The sequence below is a fragment of the Neoarius graeffei genome, chromosome 28 (genome assembly GCF_027579695.1).
Source record: "Neoarius graeffei isolate fNeoGra1 chromosome 28, fNeoGra1.pri, whole genome shotgun sequence".
In the NCBI taxonomy this organism is placed as follows: domain Eukaryota; kingdom Metazoa; phylum Chordata; class Actinopteri; order Siluriformes; family Ariidae; genus Neoarius; species Neoarius graeffei.
In genome coordinates, this window is record NC_083596.1 from 34,620,905 (window position 1) to 34,641,999 (window position 21,095).

General features: G+C 45.8%; 1 protein-coding gene across 1 annotated transcript in view; it reads right to left on the reverse strand.

Moving 5' to 3' along the window:
* Positions 1 to 21,095, reverse strand: part of lamc3 (laminin, gamma 3) — a 574,068-nt gene that overhangs the window by 278,715 nt on the left and 274,258 nt on the right. The window contains exons 5-6 of the mRNA XM_060912770.1: positions 20,107 to 20,295; positions 16,249 to 16,366 (exon numbers count right to left, since the gene is read on the reverse strand). Coding sequence (XP_060768753.1) covers positions 16,249 to 16,366; positions 20,107 to 20,295 — 307 coding nt within the window. The remainder of the gene's footprint in view (positions 1 to 16,248; positions 16,367 to 20,106; positions 20,296 to 21,095) is intronic.

The following is a 21,095-nucleotide window of genomic DNA, read 5'->3' on the forward strand; positions in this document are numbered from 1 at the left end:
TTCAGGAACTCAGGATGAATGTCATCCACCCCTGGAGCCCAGCCACCGAGGAGCTTTTTAACCACCTCAGCAACCTCAGCCCCTGTGATCAGTGAGTCCTCTCAAGCACCCTCAGACTCTGCATCCTCCTCAGACAACATGAAGTTGAGATTGAGGAGATCCTCAAAGTATTCCTTCCACCACCGGACGATGTCCCCAGTTGAGTTCAACAGCACTCCATCCTCACTGTAAACAGTAGGGACAGAGCACTGCTTCCCCTTCCTGAGCCACCAGACAGTTTGCCAGAATCTCTTCGAGGCCAACCAAAAATCACTTTCCATGGCCTCATCGAACTCCTCCTACACCAGAGTTTTTGCTTCAGTTACCACCAGAGCCATGTTCTGCTTGGTCTATCGGTATCTGTCAGCTGCCTCTGGAGACCCACAGGCTAACCAAGCCCAATAGGACTCCTTCTTCAGCTTGACGGTGTTAGGGATTTGCTGGGATTCGAACCTGGTTCATTGGTGTGATAATCCAGCAAACCCCCACTAGGCCACCAGAGGGATGACTCAAATGCAGAGGCGTGAGGCGGAAGTAGAAAAAGTATCAAAAGGTTTATTTATACTATATACAATATTTACAATCTGATGAAAAAAACAACAAAAAAAGAAAATCCAAAAGCTCAGAAGATAACAAAAATAAAAATATCCAAAGGTACAAAACAAAAGCCAAAAAACCAGAAAAGCAAAGTGCAAAACAAAGAACACGGTACAGAGGAAACTGGAGATAAACATAACAGCACAAAGACTCCGTGACAAGAGGACTGAACTCAGGGGTATAAATACACAAACTAATTAAGGACACAGGTGAAGATAATCAGGACAAACAGGCAATTAACAAAAAACACAAAACACAGGAACAGTGGCGGCCTCTAGAGGCCAAAATAAACATGACACGAAAAGGAAATAACAGCGGCCTCTAGACGCCAAAACAGTCCTAGTCCTAACAGGACCCCCCCCTCTAGGAGCGTCTCCTGACGTTCCCAGGGCGATCCGGATGGGCCAAATGGAAGTCCCGACACAGTTCTTTATCTAGGACATCCCGAGCAGGAACCCAGCAGCGCTCCTCAGGACCATAGCCCTCCCAGTCCACCAGATATTGCAACCCGCTGCGGACCCGGCGGGAGTCAAGCAGGCGATTCACAGTGAACACAGTCTGCCCCTGGAAGATGCGGGGGGGTGGGGGGTTCCTAGGGGCAGGGGCATACGTAGACGTCAGTACGGGCCGCAACAGGGAAACATGGAAAGTGGGGTTGATCCTCAAAGTCCGGGGCAACTGGAGCCGGTAGGAGACAGGGTTCACCCTGCGCACCACCTTGAAGGGGCCAATGTAGCGAGGAGCAAGCTTGCGGTACTCCACCCGCAGCGGAAGGTCCTTAGTGGACAGCCAAACCCGCTGCCCAGGGCGGAAAGCATGTGCAGGTCTTCTATGGCGGTTGGCCTGAGTCTGGTTGGTTCTGGAGGTCTGGATGAGGGTCTTCCTGACCTTGCTCCAGGTCTTGCGACACCGTCTCACATATTGGTTGACCGAGGGCACCCCCGCGTCCTCCTCCTGGTCTGGAAACAGAGGTGGCTGGAACCCGAATTGGCACTGGAATGGCGACAGCTTGGTGGCCGATGACTGCAGGGTGTTGTGGGCGTACTCTGCCCATGGCAGCCAGGTGCTCCACGATGTCGGGTTATCCATAGCCAGGCCTCGCAGGGTGGTTTCCAGGTCCTGGTTGAGCCTCTCCGTCTGACCATTGGACTGTGGGTGAAACCCAGAGGAGAGGCTGGCAGTGGCTCCGATGACCTTGCAGAACCCGTGCCACACTCGGGAGGAGAACTGGGGCCCTCGGTCTGAGACGATGTCCTATGGAAGACCAAAGACTCGGAAGACATGATTGAACATAAGTTTAGCTGTTTCAAGAGGAGAGGGGAGTTTGCACAGTGGTATGAAGTGGCAGGCCTTGGAGAATCTGTCAACTATGACCAAAATGACCGTGTTACCTTGTGACTCAGGGAGACCTGTGATGAAGTCGACTGCCACGTGGGACCAGGGACGCCGGGGAATGGTCAGAGGATGCAGGAGACCCTGGGGACGCTGTCGTGGGTTCTTGGTTCTGGTGCAAACCTCACAGGACAGGACAAATGACCTTACTTCCTTCTCCATGTTAGGCCACCAGAAGCGTCTTTTCAGGAAGTCCAGGGTCCTCCGAGCTCCCGGGTGGGCGGTGAGAGGGGAAGAGTGACCCCACTGGAGAACCTTGGCCCGGGCTTGATGTGGGACGTACAAGAGGCCCGGTGGCCCCGTCCCAGGACCGGGGTCCTGGCGTTGGGCTCGTCGAACAGCCTCCTCAATACCCCAGCGGACAGGGGCCACAATCCGGGACACCGGGATAATAGGCCCGACTTCATTCTCCCTGTTAGTGGCAGAGAACAGCCTGGACAGTGCTTCAGGTTTGGTGTTCTTGGAGCCGGGGCGGTACGAGAGGGTGAAGTCAAACCGACTGAAAAACAGGGCCCACCTAGCCTGTCGAGGGTTCAGTCTCTTGGCTTGCTGGAGGTACTCCAGGTTCTTGTGGTCAGTCCAAACCAGGAATGGATGTTGCGCTCCCTCCAGCCAGTGCCTCCACTCCTCAAGGGCCAGTTTGACCGCTAGCAGTTCTCGATCCCCCACATCGTACCGGGACTCCGCAGGACTCAGGCGGTGGGAGAAGTAAGCGCAGGGGTGCAGCTTTCCTTCCGAACGTTGAGAGAGCACCGCGCCGACACCACTGTCCGAGGCGTCCACCTCCACGATGAATGGTTGGGAGGTGTCTGTGAGGACCAGAATGGGTGCCGTGCAGAAGCGGTCCTTGAGGTCTTTGAATGCCTTTTCTGCCTGAGGAGACCAGACATAAGATCCACCTGTCCTTTTGGTGAGGTCTGACATGGGTGCTGCCACAGAACTGAAGTTCCTGATGAACTTGCGGTAGAAGTTAGCGAATCCTAAGAACCGCTGAACCTCCTTAACGGACTTGGGAGTAGGCCAATCCCGGACGGCCAGGGTCTTGGCAGGGTCCATTTGGAGTTGGCCTGTCCGTACAATAAATCCCAGAAAGGAGACCTCGGGAACATGAAATTCACATTTCTGGGCCTTGGCGAACAGATTGTTCTGTAGCAGCCTCTGGAGAACCTGGTGGACATGGTGGCGGTGCTCCTGCATGGTCTTGGAGAAGATAAGGATGTCGTCGAGGTAGACAAAAACGTACAGGTTAATCATGTCCCTTAAGACGTCGTTGATTAGGGCCTGAAAAACAGCTGGTGCATTGGTGAGTCCGAAGGGCATCACCTGGTATTCGTAGTGCCCAGACGGGGTGTTAAAGGCAGTCTTCCACTCGTCTCCCTGTCGGATACGGATGAGGTGGTATGCGTTCCGTAGGTCCAACTTGGTGAAGACGGTGGCGCCTTGGAGCAGGTCGAAAGCAGTGGACATCAGCGGAAGGGGATATCGGTTGCGCACAGTGATCTTGTTCAGGCCCCTGTAGTCAATACATGGTCGGAGCCCCCCATCCTTCTTGCCGACAAAGAAGAAGCCGGCACCAGCAGGTGAGGTGGAGGGTCGAATAAACCCAGAGACCAGGGCATCTTTGAGGTATTCCTCCATGGCCTTGCGTTCTGGCTGAAAGAGGGAAAACAGTCTGCCACGAGGAGGGGTAGTCCCAGGGAGCAAGTCGATGGCACAGTCGTAGGCCCGGTGCGGAGGAAGAACGGCGGCCCTGCTCTTGCTGAATACCTCCTTGAGATCCCAGTACTCTGTGGGAACTTGGGATAACTCGGTGAGATCAGGGGGCTCGGCAGGAGACACAGGAGAGCTAGAGAGCAGACAAGAGGCATGGCATGCAGGGCCCCATTCCACAACCTGGCTTGTTACCCAGTCTATGCGAGGGTTGTGGCAAGTAAGCCAAGGAAGGCCTAGAATAACTGGGAACTCAGGTGAAGGAATCAGGTGCAGGGATATTTCTTCCTTGTGACCTTGAGACTGGAGGAAGACTGGAGAAGTAACTTGGGTGACTCTTCCATCACCTAACGCTTGGCCATTGAGGGCAGACACAGACAGAGGGACTTCAAGAGGTGCAGTAGGTATATTGATGCTTTGGGCGAAGTGAATATCCATAAAGTTCCCAGCCGCCCCTGAGTCTATCAAAGCTTGACAAGAGTGGACAGACTCACCCCAGGAGATGGAGACCGGGATGTAGATTCCTTGGCCAGGGAGTCCGGGAGAGAGGGTAGGCCCCGTCACAACCCTCCCTCGGCTGGACGGGGCGGTCCTTTTCCCAAGAGTTCGGGACATGATGCTCGGAAGTGACCAGGCTTGCCACAGTAGATGCAGCACTTATCCCTCCTTCTGCGCTCCCTCTCAGATGCGGAGAGGCGAGTACGACCCACTTGCATGGGTTCTGGACAGTCACTGAAGGAGGTAGATGGTTTCCAGGTAGAGGTAGGGAGGCTGGGGGGGCTCAAGGCTTGGTGGCGTTCTCTCATCCTGTTGTCCAGACGAATAGCATGTGAGATGAGGGTTTCGAGGTCACTTGGGCATCCAATAGAGGCCAGACCATCCTTGATGGGGTCAGACAGACCATGGTGGAAGGCTGACACCAGGGCAGTCTCGTTCCATCCACTTACTGCTGCGAGCGTTCGGAACGAGATGGCGTAATCTGCGACGCTTCCTCCTTGCCGGATGGACATGAGCTTTCGGGCTGCGTCGGTACTGATGTCTGTCTGATCGAAGACCCGAAGCATCTCTTCAGAAAACAGCTGGAAGTCAAAGCACTCAGGTCCCTGTCTCTGCCAGATAGCAGTAGCCCAGGCTTGCGCCTTACCAGCTAATAAGGTGATCACAAAGGCAATCTTGCGGCGATCCGTAGTGTAGGTGGTAGGCTGAAGCTCAAAGGTGAGTTGACACTGGGTAAGGAACTCTCGGCACTCACTGTGCTTGCCGTCATACCTCTGTGGTGCAGGAAGGCTGGGTTCGCGAGGTGAAGAAGGCAGCATGGCAGGAGGCACTGGAGCAGGAGCTGGATCAGGATCAGGAGCTGGATCAGGAGATGCAGGCAGAGATGTCAGCTGTGCCAGGGTTTTCCCAATTTGCTGAAGCAGTTCCTCGTGGCGAGCAAGGGCCTCACGTTGGCTGGTGAGCGTACGTCCATGAGCGTCCATGGTCGCTCCGAAGCGTGTCAAAGCTGCCATAATTCCCTGAAGGTTGGCCGGGTAGACAGTTGAAGCAGCCTCTACTGAGTCGGTCATGACGGAGTCTTTCTGTTAGGGATTTGCTGGGATTCGAACCCGGTTCGTTGGTGTGATAATCCAGCAAACCCCCACTAGGCCACCAGAGGGATGACTCAAATGCAGAGGCGTGAGGCGGAAGTAGAAAAAGTATTAAAAGGTTTATTTATACTATATACAATATTTACAATCTGATAAAAAAAACAACAAAAAAAGAAAATCCAAAAGCTCAGAAGATAACAAAAATAAAAATATCCAAAGGTACAAAACAAAAGCCAAAAAACCAGAAAAGCAAAGTGCAAAACAAAGAACACGGTACAGAGGAAACTGGAGATAAACATAACAGCACAAAGACTCCGTGACAAGAGGACTGAACTCAGGGGTATAAATACACAAACTAATTAAGGACACAGGTGAAGATAATCAGGACAAACAGGCAATTAACAAAAAACACAAAACACAGGAACAGTGGCGGCCTCTAGAGGCCAAAATAAACATGACATGAAAAGGAAATAACAGCGGCCTCTAGAGGCCAAAACAGTCCTAGTCCTAACAGACGGCTCCCCTCACCACAGGTGTCCACCACTGGGTTTGGGGATTACCACCAAAACAGGCACCAACAACCTTGCAGCCGCAGCTCTGCACAGCCGCCTCAGCAATGGAGGTGTGGAACATGGTCCACTCGGACTCAATGTCCCCATCCTCCCCCAGTATGCAGTTGAAGCTCTGCCGGAGGTGGCAGTTGAAGTTCTGACGGATGTGAGCCTCCGCCAGATATTCTCAGCATACCCTCACTACACATTTGGGCCTACCAGGTCTGTGTGGCCTCCTCCCCCGCCATCTGATCCAGCTCGCCACCAGGTAGTGATCAGTTGACAGCTCTGCTCCTCTTTTCACCTCAGTGTCCAAGACATATGGTTGTAGATCAGATGAAATGACTACAAAGTCAGTCATCGATCTACGGCCTAGGGTGTCCTCGTGCCACATGCACTTATGGACACCTTGATGCTCAAACATGGTGTTCTTTGTGGCCAAACCGTGCATGGCACAGAAGTCCAACAACTAAACACTGCTCAGGTTCAGATCGGGCAGGCTGTTCCTCCCAATCACACCCCTCCAGGTCTCACTGTCATTGCCCATGTGAGCGTTGAAGTCCCCCAGTAAAACAATGGAGTCCTCTCATGGTGCACTGTCTAGCACCCCACTCAAGGACTCCAAGAAGGCTGGGCACTCTGAACTATCATTTGGCGCATAAGCGCAAATGACAGTTAGAGACCATTCCCTGACCTGAAGGCGCAGGGAAACGGCCCTCTCATTTACTGGGGAGAACGCCGATGTTAGTGCACTGAACTGGGGGCTACCAATAGCCCCACCTCTGCCTGGCACCGCTTACCTTTGGCAAATCCAGCATAGAAAAGAATCTCCAGGAAATTGGTTCCAGAACCCAAGCTATGCGTTGAGGTGAGCCCAATTATATCTAGTCAGTACCACTCAACCTCATGCACAAACTCAGGCTCCTTTCCCACCAGAGAGGTGACATTCCATGTCCCAAAAGCCAGTTTTGTCAGCTGTGGATCAGTACACCAGGGCCTCTGCCTTCGGCTACTACCCGATCCACAGTGCACCGGACCCTTATGGCACCTCCTCCGGGTGGTGGGTCCACAGGAGAGTGGTTCCATGTTACTCATCCGGGCTGGGCCTGGCCTGGCCCCACAGACATAGGCCCGGGCACCAGGCGCTTGCTGATGAGCCCCTACCCCATGCCTGGCTCCAGGGTGGGGCCCCGGTATCCCTGGTCCAGGTGAGGGCACTCGGCTACCTGCTTTTCCTCTCATAAGGGTCATTCTGAACCGCTCTTTGTCTGACCTCTCATCTAGGACCTGTTTGCCTTGGGAGACTGTCCCAGGAGCAAATGCCCCCCAAAATATAGCTAATATAGCTCCTAGAATCCCTGAGGAACTCAAACCCCTCCACCATGTTAAGGTGGCGATTCAAGGAGGGGTCAAATGTACACAATTATTATAATTAATAAGTACTTTTAATAATTTTCAGTTCACTTTTATTATTCATTTATTTTAAAAAAACTGAGATGGATTTAATGCAGCAAGCTTTTCTCCATATGCTTATGCAGAAAATAAGAATGAGCTGGATTTAAGGTTACTAAACATGCTTTGTATACAGTATAAATAATAATAAAAACCCATCATATTTATATCATGTCTCTTACATATTTATGTTCCCTCAAACAAAACCTGCTGATTATCACTGCAATCCAGCATCTGTGCTTTAATTAGCTGTGTATTACTTATAATTCAATTATCACACACATGTTACTCTCTCTCTCTCTCTCTCTCTCTCTCAGTCTTTCTAGCCTGATTTGTCTTTTCTTTCAGCTTCCTCCTCTCCCTCTCTCAGTCACACTCTCTTCTCTTCTACTTCTCAATTTTGGCCAGTTATGCTCTGCTCCTCCAAACCAGCTAATTCACACCACAGCATACTGACTCACAAGAGCCACAAGGGAGGGAGACAGAGAGAGAGAGAGAGAGAGAGAGAGAGAGAGAGAGAGAGGGGTGTTTGTATTTGATTTGCTTGATATATTGTATTCTGCATTATGTTTTTTTATTTGTGTCTTCATGCCCAAAAATGCAAAACAGTATCAGTCAAAGGTTTGGACACATTTGCTTATATTATTTTCAAATGGAAATTAAGATACCACTTTCAGTGACCAAAAAAGGTACTAAAGCTATTTACTCTTCATAAAACTATTTAAATTCATAAGAGTATTGTTATTGAAACTTTGCACACTCTCAGCATCTTCTCAACCAGCTTCCTGATGGAGTTTCACCAAAATAAGCAGAGATCCTACTTATAAGAGAGATCCTACTGAAAACTACTTCTATCTATTGTGTCCAAGTAACACATATGTGGCATTCATTGATTCATTCATTCAGCAGGCTGAGAAGGTCAGCCCAAATTTCTCTATCCCTGGCCACACAACATTCCAGGTCCTTCTGGGGGATCCCAAGTCATTCAGAGGCCAACTGTGAGGTATAATCTTTCCAGGAGCTCCTCAGTCTGTTCTGAGGTCTCAGTCCAGTGGGATGATTCTGAGACAGCTGTAGCTGGAGTCAACCATGGGGCATCACTGTAAGAAGCCTGAAGCAATCAACTTTTTTCTCTTCCCATTCTTTCACAGTGTGTGATATGTCTCTGGACTTCTTCATGCCTACTGTCCAGACATTCTTTTTCCATGTTTCATTTGTCCTAATTCTGTCATGAATTCCCTCAGCACACAATGTGGTTCCTAGTGTGGCAAGTGGTGCTTATATTTTGCCAAGTGCCTTTGTTTTTGTTTTGGTTCCATCTCTATGCTTGCTATGTCATTGGCTTATTCCTCTGATGTGTGCACCTACTCTGTGTTTAGTGAACTTTCACTGAATGCTCCATAGTTTCTTGCACTACAATTGTCCTTGGCTCCTACCCAGCTTTGTTCCTCTGGTCCATAGCCCTCCAAGTCTATTTATTTGGCCTAACAATTTGGATATGCCTGTGACAACTCTGACCGCCTGTGCCTTGAGTTCTGCTGTGTTTCCTGACCATCATACCTGGACTCCATTTAATAAACTATGAGTATCAATGCTTAAATAATAAATGTACTTTGTTTTAAAAATTATGTATGATTATCAACCAAGATCGGATTTTATCTGTAATTTTAGCTGTCAGAATAAGATATTTTGGTGTGTTTACTAGCTGCAATAGCTTATGGTGTTTGTATGTATGTGTCAGGGTGCAGACACTTATGGATATATATGCAGGGGAGAGTGGGAAAGCAAACTGAAGATGTAGCTAAATTGCAAAACTAGAAGAGTAGTCAAAGGCAGGCAAGGATCGGTCGATCGGTAAACAGAGCAAGATATAATAGACTAGAGACATAGTGGGAAATAGCAATAGCAAGGGTCAAAGAAACAGGTGAGCAGGCAGAACAGATAAGGCTTGGTATGACTGGGTAAACTCAGAAAAATACTTCGCAGTGAGAGTGTGTGGGGTTTAAGTAGCGTGGCTGATTAGATGTGAATGAGAGATAGCTGACTTCAATAAGCTGGTGACAGGGGGTGCTGTGCTTCTTGGGTGTTGTAGTTCTGAGAAGCCATGTTTGTAGTTTGGTTAGAGCCATCTCTCTCAATGCCATTACTGACAGAACCCCCCCGAGGAGCTCCCTCTGGGAGCTACATTTTTCCTGGGGTGCCCTCTCCCCCTTGGTGCAGGCTTGTCAGCCTGCTGTGAATGAAACTCCTGTGTGAGCAGTGGATCTAGAATGTCCTTGGCTCCTACCCAGCTTTGTTCCTCTGGTCCATAGCCCTCCCAGTCTACCAAGTATTCTAACTGTCCTCTTCTGCATCTAGATTCGAGTATTCTGTTCACCTACTAGATGGGTTCTCCTTCTAGGCTAAGAGGAAGATGATCTTGAGCAGGAGCATTCTCAGCAAGAAGGCCTTGAATGGCTAGTTTCAGACATGAGACATGGAAGGTTGGGGCTATACGGCAGTGAGGTGGGAGCTCTTGTCGGTATGAGACTCCATTGATGCTCCAGAGTATCTTGTAGGGACCGATGTAGCATGCCTGAAGCTTCTTGCATGTGTTGGGTTCCATGAGGTCTCTCATGGACACCCATACTCTGTCTCCAGGAGCAAATTCTGGGTTGTCACTTCTATGCTTGTCAGCATACTCCTTATACTTGGTGTTTACTGTCTCAATGCTCTGGTGAACCTCTTCCCAAATTGCTTGACTTCATGAAAACCACTCCTCAACTGCTTGAACCTGAGTGGGTGTGTCGTTCCAGGGAACAGGAGTGGCTGCTAGCTGAGCATGCACTGAAATGGTTTTAGTTGCATAGCAGAGTGCTTAAGCGAGTTCTGTGCATACTCGGCCCATAGGATGAATCGAGACCAGTCCCCCTGGTTCCTCATGCAGAAAATCTAAAGGAAACAACCAATCACCTGGTTAGCCCTCTCCCCCTGGCCACTGAACTGGGGGTGATATCCAGATGTTAGGCTCACTGAGACTCCTAATCACTGCATGAAACAGGTCCATAATCTCGAAATGAACTGGGGACCACGGTCACTGACTATGTCCTCCAGGATGCCAAAATATCTGAAAACATACTGAAATGACAGTTCAGCAGTCTGGAATGCAGTAGGGATGCCATGTAGCAGAATGAGTCTCAGTGCCTTAGAAAATCTGATCATGGTGACCATGATGGTGGTGTTACCTTGAGATGGTGGTAGGTCTGTGATGAAATCGATGGCCAGGTGGGACCAGGGTCTCTGAGGCATGGGGAGGGGACAGAGTTTACCAGAGGAAGGGGTTCATGGAACCTTTGCTTGGGCACACTCAGAGCAGGAAGCAATGAACTAGTTGACCTCAGTTTGCATGCTCTCCCAGCAGTACTTACTCTTTAGCATCTGGTGAGTCTGTTGGCTACTTGAATGGCCCATGGCAGGAGATGCATGTGCCCATGTGATGAGTCTCCCTCAGAGATGCTTAGGGATGTAGAGGAGGCCAGGAGGACAGTTGGCTTGACTCTCTCGAGGTTGGGAGGTTCTTATATCTTGGTCCAAATCTCAGATAATAGTCTGGACGAAACAGTTGGGTGTGATAATTGGGTGAGACTCAGGGTTACGATGTGACAGGTTGAATACATGTGAGAGTGTCCTCCTTGGAGTTCTTGGAACCTGAATGAAAGGAGATCATGAACTGAAAATGCGTGAAGAAGAGTGTCCATCTGGCTTGGCGTGGATTCAGTCTTTTGGCTTTCTTGAGGTATTCTGGGTTCTTATAGGTCAGTTACTATTACAAAGGGGTGTGTAGCTCCCTCAAGCTAGTGCCTCCACTCCTCAAGAGCTAGCTTGATTGCTAACAGTTCTCTTTTCCCAATGTTGTAGTTTCTTTCTGCAGACATGAGTTTTTTCGAGAAGAATGCCACTGGGTGAAGTTTGGGTTTCTTGCTGAAATGCTGAGACAAGACACCGCCTACCCCAGTTTAGGAGGCATCTATTTTGACCATGGAGGGGTTGCTCGGGTCAGGGTGTTTCAGGATCGGGGCTGAAGTGAAGGCAGTCTTGAGTCAATTGAAGGCTTCCTCAGCTGCGAGGTTCCATTGGAGGCATTTGGGTCCCTTCTTTAACAGGGCCGTTAAGGGAGCAGCAATCATACTAAAACCTCTGATGAAGCAATGATAGAAGTTGGCGAACCCTAGGAAACATTGGAGTTCCTTCACTGATGTGGGTACAGGCCAGGACATGATGGCAGACACCTTGGAAGAATCCATGCTGACTCCTTCTGCACTGATGACATACCCCAAGAAGGAAATTTGATGTAGATGAAACTCACACTTCTCGGCAATTCTGGAGGAAAACCTGTTTCTGAGTCGGCCAGAGATTTGAGACTGGGACAAAGTTTCATGGTCTAGCAGGACAGTGACCCTAAACATAATGCTAAAGCTACACTGGAGTGGTTTAAAGGGAAATATTTAAATGTCTTGGAATGGCCAAGACCTTAATCAAAGCCCAGACCTTAATCCAATTGAGAATCTGTGGCATAACTTGAAGATTGCTGTACACCAATGTAACCCATCTAACTTGAAGGAGTTGGAGCAGTTTTGCCTTGAGGAATGGGCAAAAATCCCAGTGGCTAGATGTGCTAAGTTAATAGAGACATACCCCAAGAGACTTGCGGCTATAATTGTAGCAAAAGGTGGCTCTATAAAGTATTGACTTTGGTGTGTGTGTGTGTGTGTGTGTGTGTGTGTGTGTGTGTGTGTGTGTGAATACTTATGCACACTCCAGATGTCTGTTTTTTCATCTCAATTACTGTTTGTGTCACAATAAAAAAATTGTGCACCTTTAAAGTGGTGGGCATGTTGTGTAAATCAAATGCTGCTATCCCCCCAAAAATCCAGTTTAATTCCAGCTTGTAATGCAATAAAACAAGACAATCACCAAGGGGGATGGTGTTTTGCAAGGCACTGTATCTATCTATACAAGAATGAAAGTAATTAAAATGTATTTTCAAATGATCAAAGACTAATAATCTAGACACTTAAGGTGGCATTAACTACGAAACAAAATAAAATTAACTCGCAAATTTACCAAACTTGTGGCTAACATATCTAAACATATTGTCATGATCCATCCTGGTACTTCCAGATCCTGATCTGCGCTTTGCACTCCTCTCCACATTTTTCCCCATTCTCCCCGTGCTGTATTAGCACTCCTGCTATGCACTTGTTATCAGCCACTCTATATAAACACACCGAGGAGATTCACTCAACATGCATAAATACTTGATGTAAGTTTTATTTAGTTCACGTTCACATTCATGCTCACGGTCTGTTCCTCGACTTTGTTCATGTTTCTTGGATTATGATTTTGCCTGCCATTTTTGGGACCTGTTGCTGTGACTTTGGCTTGGGATTTTGTTTACATTTTGAATTATGATTTTGCCTGCCATTTTTTGGGACTATTTGCTGTGACTCTGGCTTGGGACTTTGTTTACATTTTGGATTACGACTTTGCTTGCTGTTTTTGGGACTTGTTGCCATTGCTCTGATTGGGGACTTTGTTATTTTTTCTGGCTCCATTTTTTCTCCTTGGGATTATTATCATTAGTCACTCTGCCCTTGCGTCGTCTTCCTGGATTTCACTGAGTGGGTTTTGGACTGTACTACTGCACCTGTTACCTACCTGCTCTCCTCACAAGCCCACTCCTCAGGTACGCTTCTGTGCATTTCCTGTAGTTGCACATTGTGTCCTGTTTCCATGACCTCAGGGTCATGACAGAATTTATCTGTCACACCATGGACCCAGCAGACTACAATGCACTCAAATTGCCATTGGTTAAGCAGGGCTCTGTTCTGGGATTTCATCAACAAGAAATTATAACTGCTCACCAGAGCATGTCCTCCATCACTGAAACCCTACAAAGTCTCTCCTCACAGATGAAGAGCCTTCAGGCTTCAATCACGGGACCTAGAACCTGGGTAACTCCCAAGGAAAGAAGACGCCATTGAGAAACTAGTTCCTGTTTTTATTGTGGATAGTCTGGACATTTCATCTTCTGCTGCCCAGTAAAAGGCTCTGCCCACCAGTACATGTGGGCATACGGGTGGGCATCTCTACACACATTTTGCCTGCTGTTAGGTCAACATTGACTGTTGAGATCTCGTTCCAGAACAGGGTCCAGTCTGTTCAAGCCCTCATTGATTCCAGTGCAGACCAGAGCTTTACCAAGACTTCCTGGGTGGAAGAATTGGACATCCCCTTGCATCAGTTAGATTGCCCCCTTGTCACCAAAGCTCTGAATGGGGCTGAACTCACCCCCATTTCCTGTGTCTCTGACCCTGTTACTTTGAAGCTTTCTGGTAATCACATTGAATCAATTTTGTTTTCCACCATGAACAACTCCATTGTTTATTGTGCTGGGTCTTCCCTGGCTACACCTCCACAATCCCCACATTAACTGGAGCAAGAGGACCATTCTTTCTTGGCGTAGTCATTGCCTGGCCTCCTGCCTATCATCTGCTCAGACTCCTCTGGCCCTTCTTGTCACCAGTCCTGATGAGACTATTGCTCTTTCTAATGTGCCTCCTGAATATCTGGACCTTTGTGTGGTGTTCAGTAAGGCTTGTGCCACCTCTCTTCCTTCACACTGAGCCTACAATTGTGCCATATAACTGTTACCTGATGCACACCTCCCAGGGGTTGTGTCTACTCTCTTTCCCCCTTGGAGTGGGAGGCCATGGACAAATACATCTTGGAGTCTCTAGCAGCTGGCATCATTCGTCCATCATTCTCTCCAGCTGGAGCAGGGTTCTTCTTTGCGGAAAAGAAGACAAGTCCCTCAGGCCCTGCATTGACTATCGGGGACTTAATGCTATCACTGTCAGGAACCGCTTTCCCCTACCACTCACGTCCACTGCCTTCGAATTACGAATAAGAGAAGGAGATGAATGGAAGACAGCATTTAACACTCCTATAGGCCACTATGAATATCTGGTTCTTCCCTTTGGGCTCACTAATGCACCCTCGGGCTTTCAAGCCCTAATCAATAATGTTTTACAAGATTTTATGAACCAGTTCATCTTTATTTACTTCAATGATATCCTCATCTTCTCCCCCACATTGGAGATCCATTGGTCCCACATCACACAGGTCCAACAATGACTCTTAGAGAACCAAATCTTTGCCAAAGCAGAAAAGTATGAGTTTCACAAGCACACCGTGTCTTTCTTGGGTTTTGTGATTTCCCCTGGGGCGGTCCAAATGGACCCTGACAAGGTCAAGGCAGTCCTTGAGTGGCCTGTTCCCTCTTCCTGTAAGGAACTGCAGCACTTTTTGGGGTTTGCTAACTTCTATTGAAGGTTTATCAAGAACTATAGCACCATCACCACTCCTCTGACTGAATTCACATCTTCCAAGCACCCCTTCTCATGGTCCGACTAGGCTGAGAGAGCCTTCTTTTCTCTTAAGAGTAGATTCACCACAGCACCAGTTTTCATCATTCCTCGACCCTGCGCTCATCAGGGATTTCCACTGCAAGAACCCAGGAGCTCTGTCTGGGATGCCCAGAGGTGTCCGCAAGGGGGTGGGGTGGGGGTATACTGTCACGATCCAGCCGGGTACTTCCAGATCCTGACCTGCACCTTGTGCTCCACTCCCCATTTTTCCCTGTTCTCCCTGTGCTGTGTTAGCACTCCTGCTACACACGTGTTATCAACCACTCTATATAAACACACAGAGGAGAGTCACTCAATGTGGATAAATACTCGCCATAAGTTTTGTCTAGTTCACGTTCACATTCATGCTCACACTCTGTTCCTTGACTTTGGTAATGTTTCTTGGATTATGATTTTGCCTGCCAGTTTTGGGACCTGTTGCTGTGACTTTGGCTCAGGGCTTTGTTTACGTTTTGGATTATGACTTTGTCTGGCATTTTTTGGGACTTGCTGCCACCACTGTGATAGGGACTTTATTTTTTCCAGCTCCATTTTTTCTCCCTGAGATCATTATCATCAGTCACTCTGCCCTTGTGCTGTCTTCCTGGATTTCACTGAGTGGGTTTTGGATTGTGTTGTTGCACCTGTCACCTGCCTGCCCTCCTCACGAACCCACTCCTCAGCTTCTGCTCATTTCCTGTAGTTGCACATTGGATCCTATCTGTTTCTGTGACCTCCAGGTCATGACACATACTTAATGGTGAATTATAAAAATGAATAAATATTTTATTTTTATGTGGAAAAAAAGGAGACATCATTCTCTATGAATCCTGCAAAAGAGATCATCTAACTAAGGTTTGGGTACAGACGCTTATCTTTGCTAATTCTTGTTCCACTCAAGCTTGACTCTGGTTTGCCCATATATTATTATTATTATTATTATTATTATTATTATTATTATTATTATTGTAGCAATTATAATAAAAAAACCCAATAGGTATAAGGTAAAATTGGTGCCAGCCATTGCTCTAAGACCAATTATGACAGTTGTACAGTTGACAGTTGTATTATTATTATTATTATTATTATTGCAGCAATTATAATAAAAAAACCCCAATAGGTCTAAAGTTAAATTGGTGCCAGCCATTCCTCTAAGACCAATTATGACAGTTGTACACAGTTTCATTTGAAAGTGAAGTAAAATTGATTGGCTGTCAAAAATACATTTAGAAAAGCCAAACACAGCTAATTGGGCTGGGCAAAAGGAAAACTTGGGGAAAAAAATCTCATGGTGTTTGAAAATTTGAATGAATACTGAAGGAAAAAATAAAGTTTATACTAAAAATAAGAATGAGGAAATTTGTCATATAGAGTTGATGTACTTCTATTAAAGAATTTGGCGAAACATGACCAAAGAAGTTCTTAAACATGAATAAAATATTAGCATTGGCTTATTAGTATTGTTGTTACCTGCAGCCTCCTGGTCCAAAGGAGTGGAATCCAGGCCTGCAAACATCACACTTTACCCCCACCACACTCGGCCTGCAGAGACACATGCCTTCCTCATCACACTGCAAACTCACAGAGCCTGGAGAAAGGTAGAGAGGGAGAATGAATTCAAATTATTGATAGACAACTGCTTTGACAGCTGCAACTGGATTACTGACTCATATGTACAATTACAAATTTAATATCTGTACTTTACTCATATAGCCTGCAGCCTGATTCTGTAGCAGAGATATTCTAATGACTGTTTTAATAGAATTTTAACTAAAAAGGTGCTCAATGGAAGAAAAATCATATACAGTGGTGCTGGAAAGTTTGTGAACCCTTTAGAATTTTCTATATTTCTGCATAAATATGACCTAAAACATCATCAGATTTTCACACAAGTCCTAAAAGTAGCTAAAGAGAACCCAGTTAAACAAATGAGACAAAAATATTATACTTGGTCATTTATTTATTGAGGAAAATGATCCAATATTACATATCTGTGAGTGGCAAAAGTATATGAACCTCTAGGATTAGCAGTTAATTTGAAGGTGAAATTAGAGTCAGGTGTTTTCAATCAATGGGATGACAATCAGGTGTGAGTGGGCACCCTGTTTTATTTAAAGAACAGGGATCTATCAAAGTCTGATCTTCACAACACATTTGTGGAAGTGTATCATGGCACAAACAAAGATTTCTGAGGACTTCAGAAAAAGCCTTGTTGATGCTCATCTGGCTGGAAAAGGTTACAAAACCATCTCTAAAGAGTTTGGACTCCACCAATCCACAGTCAGACAGATTGTGTACAAATGGAGGAAATTCAAGACCATTGTTACCCTCCCCAGGAGTAGTTGACCAACAAAGATCACTCTAAGAGCAAAGTCAAGATCACAAAGGACCCCAGGGTAACTTCTAAGCAACTGAAGGCCTCTCTCACATTGGCTAATATTAATGTTCATGAGTCCACCATCAGGAGAACACTGAACAACAGTGCTGTACATGGCAGGGTTGCAAGGAGAAAGCCACTGCTCTCCAAAAAGAACATTGCTTCTCATCTGCAGTTTGCTAAAGATCATGTGGACAAGCCAGAAGGCTATTGGAAAAATGTTTTGTGAATGGATGAGACCAAAATAGAACTTTTTGGTTTCAATGAGAAGCGTTATGTTTGGAGAAAGGAAAACACTGCATTCCAGCATAAGAACCTGATCTCATCTGTGAAACATGGTGGTGGTAGTATAATGGTTTGGTCCTGTTTTGCTGCATCTGGGCCAGGACGGCTTGCCATCATTGATGGAACAATAAATTCTGAATTATACCAGTGAATTCTAAAGGAAAATGTCAGGACATCTGTCCATGAACTGAACCTCAAGAGAAGATGGGTCATGCAGCAAGACAAGTCATTCTACCAAAGAATGGTTAAAGAAGAATAAAGTTAATGTTTTGGAATGGCCAAGTCAAAGTCCTGACCTTAATCCAATCAAAATCTTGTGGAAGGACCTGAAGTGAGCAGTTCATGTGAGGGAACCCACCAACATCCCAGAGTTGATGCTGTTGTGTATGGAGGAATAGGCTAAAATTCCTCCAAGCCAGTGCACAGGACTGATCAACACTTACCGGAAACATTTACACTACGTTCAGACTGCAACCTGAAACGACCCATATCCGATTTGTTGTGAAATCCGATTTTTTTGTTAGGCCGTTCACATTACCAATTATATGAGACTTGTATGCAATCTCCAATATGAACGGAAAACGACCCAAAAGTGTCCCGCATGCGCAAATTGACACGTAATAAGCACATCTACGTAATACGTAAACAAAAAAAAAAGCGCACTCTTCAAGTTTAATGATTTTTTTTTGTTTAATTATCTGGTTAGTGTTAAAGTGTGAGGTCTCGTGTGTGTTTTTGTTTCTGAACTGAAATGAAAACGTGTAGCCTGGTAACGAGGGTTGACGCCTAAATGCCTCTCTAATTTCTATATAAGTGCACTACATGTTACTAGGAAGTAATGGATTTTTAAACTCTATATAGTGCACTTGAGCTTCAGTAGGCAGTCATTTAGGATACGGCCACTGTATTACCAAACTCTTAATTCAGGCTTAATAATTTGCACATATTTATTTCGTCATATTAATCAACTTTTTCTACATTTTATAAATATTTATTTAGATTGTTTATAGCCAGCTGAATTCTGCAACTTCTGTCAGCGCTGGCTCAAGGTGCATAAACACCAGTGCAGTTTGCTATGGAGATGAGGCGAGACCTGGCGATGTGGTTTTTGTGGCGGTGGCGGAACTCACACAATAATCTGATTAATGTGGGCAGCAGAGTAATGAGACTGAAGGTGTCAAATTACTGGAAATTTCTAGAACAATCTTATAATCTTGTAATACAGGATGGTTTAAGTTATAAATCAGTTATAGAAACTGTTTTATTTAATCAGGCTAACAGATAAACATCCAGGTCCCTACCAAATCCACCATTAGCTTGATCAATTCTATAAAAGTCTATTTAAATTCTGAAAACTGTACAAATGTTGTTGTTTTCCACCAAAGAGGCGGGATTAGCCAATGCAGAATAGTGACGTTTGTCTCTTGTTGATGACATGTAGGTCGCATGAATGCGACCTGTCCGGTCAGACTGCAGTCGCATGTGAAAATATCAGATATGCATCGGATTTAGGACCACATATCCAAGCGGCCTGGGTCGCATGTGAAAAAATCGGATCTGTGTCGTTCAGATTGTCAATAACAAATCGGATACAGGTCGCATATGGGCAAAAAAATCGGATATGGGTCGTTTCAGGGTGCAGTCTGAACGTAGTCTTAGTTGCACTTATTGCTGTACAAGGGGGTCACACCAGATACTGAAAGCAAAGGTTCACATACTTTTCTCCACTCATGGATATGTAATATTGGATCATTTTCCTCAATAAATAAATGACCAAGTATAATATTTTTGTCTCATTTGTTTAACTGGGTTCTCTTTATCTACTTTTAGGACTTTTGTGAAAATCTGGTAATGTTTTAGATCATATTTCTGTAGAAATATAGAAAATTCTAATGGGTTCACAAACTTTCAAGCACCACTATAGTATAGTATAGTATAGTATAGTATAGTATAGTATAGTATAGTATAGTATAGTATAGTAAGGAATCAGATGCTAATTACTAATTTGTAAAGTGTTGATAAGACCTCCAGTATATGTGGTTTGGTTAGATTGTCTTGGGAATGAATGTTATTTCTATTTAGTCGCTATGTACAGCAGAAGTTAAAATAAAATCCTCTAAACTCTGTGGGGGCTACTATATGCTTTACTCTCTTTATCTGAATCAAATACACACAATGAAAAGAAAGCATGAATATTTTATTGCTTCAGGGTCATTTTGCTGGTTCCCATAGTAAATCATTTTTGTTTTACACAGAACACACAGCTTTTTCTAGGGGAGAAAATGCTAGGGGAAAAAAGTAAGGACTAGGGGTTCCTAAAAGGTTAAGGTTAGAATATGCTACAGGCATATAAATATTTAGCAACAGTGACATGTTGGCCAGTGGATGCCTAATCCTGTGTGTGTGTGTGTGTGTGTGTGTGTGTGTGTGTGTGTGTGTGTGTGTCTCATAGATTAATTATAAATGTTGATAACGTAAGTTATTTAGGGTGACTTTTTCCTTGAAGCTTACCTTTTTGGTTAGATGTAGGCATGGTGACATTTTATGCAAGAGAAAATATATTGCCAATTTTCTTGTTTTACATATACATACCTCAATTCAACCTTTATCCATCTTATATTCATCTTTTCAATGCGTGTCTGTATGTTCACATGTCTGTATCTTACCCATAGTGTTACAGCTGCAGTTGTTGCAGGGAAGAAGTGGAGATGATCTGTAGAAATTTTCTCTGCACCATTCACAATGCGGCCCTGCTGTGTTGTCCCTACAGCCAATGCACCGTCCACCGCTACCTCTACTGCGGTACTGCTCTGCATCGAACACGCACTCGTCTGCACGGCCACTGCAGTTACACTCTAGCCCAAGTGGAAAATGTGAGAGAGGGGTAATGGAATAGTCAGAAAGCTGTATGAGATCTATGGACATTACATGGTATACAGTGGTGCTTGAAAGTTTGTGAACCCTTTAGAATTTTCTATATTTCTGCATAAATATGACTTAAAACAGCATTTCTCAACCTTTTTTCAGTCACGGCACCCTTCAGAAGTATGCAAATTCTCAAGACACCCCCATGTAAAATATATGCAGTCACGCTGACCATACACTGACCCCGGCAGTGACATTGTGACATGGGAAAGGGGGCCGTGAGACAAATTTTGATGATGCATGAGGCAGCGATGATCTGCATTAGTGTAACTATCGTTTTTTGGAATTTTAATTCATTTTATTTATTTCAATGTTAGAATAAATATTTTTTTGACGGCACCCCTAATGAAGCCTGACGGCACTCCAGGGTGCCGCGGCACCCCGGTTGAGAAAGGCTGACCTAAAACATCATCAGATTTTCACAAGTCCTAAAAGCAGATAAAGAGAGCCCAGTTAAACAAAGACAAAAATATTATACTTGGTCATTTGTTTATTGAGGAAAATGATCCAATATTACAGGTGGCACAGTGGTGTAGTGGTTAGCACTGTCGCCTCACAGCGAGAAGGTCCTGGGTTCGAGCCCAGTGGCCAACGAGGGCCTTTCTGTGTGGAGTTTGCATGTTCTCCTCGTGTTCACATGGGTTTCCTCTGGGTGCTCTGGTTTCCCCCACAGTCCAAAGACATGCAGGTTAAGTTAGGTTAAGCTAGCCACCAATTGGTGCAGGTTAGC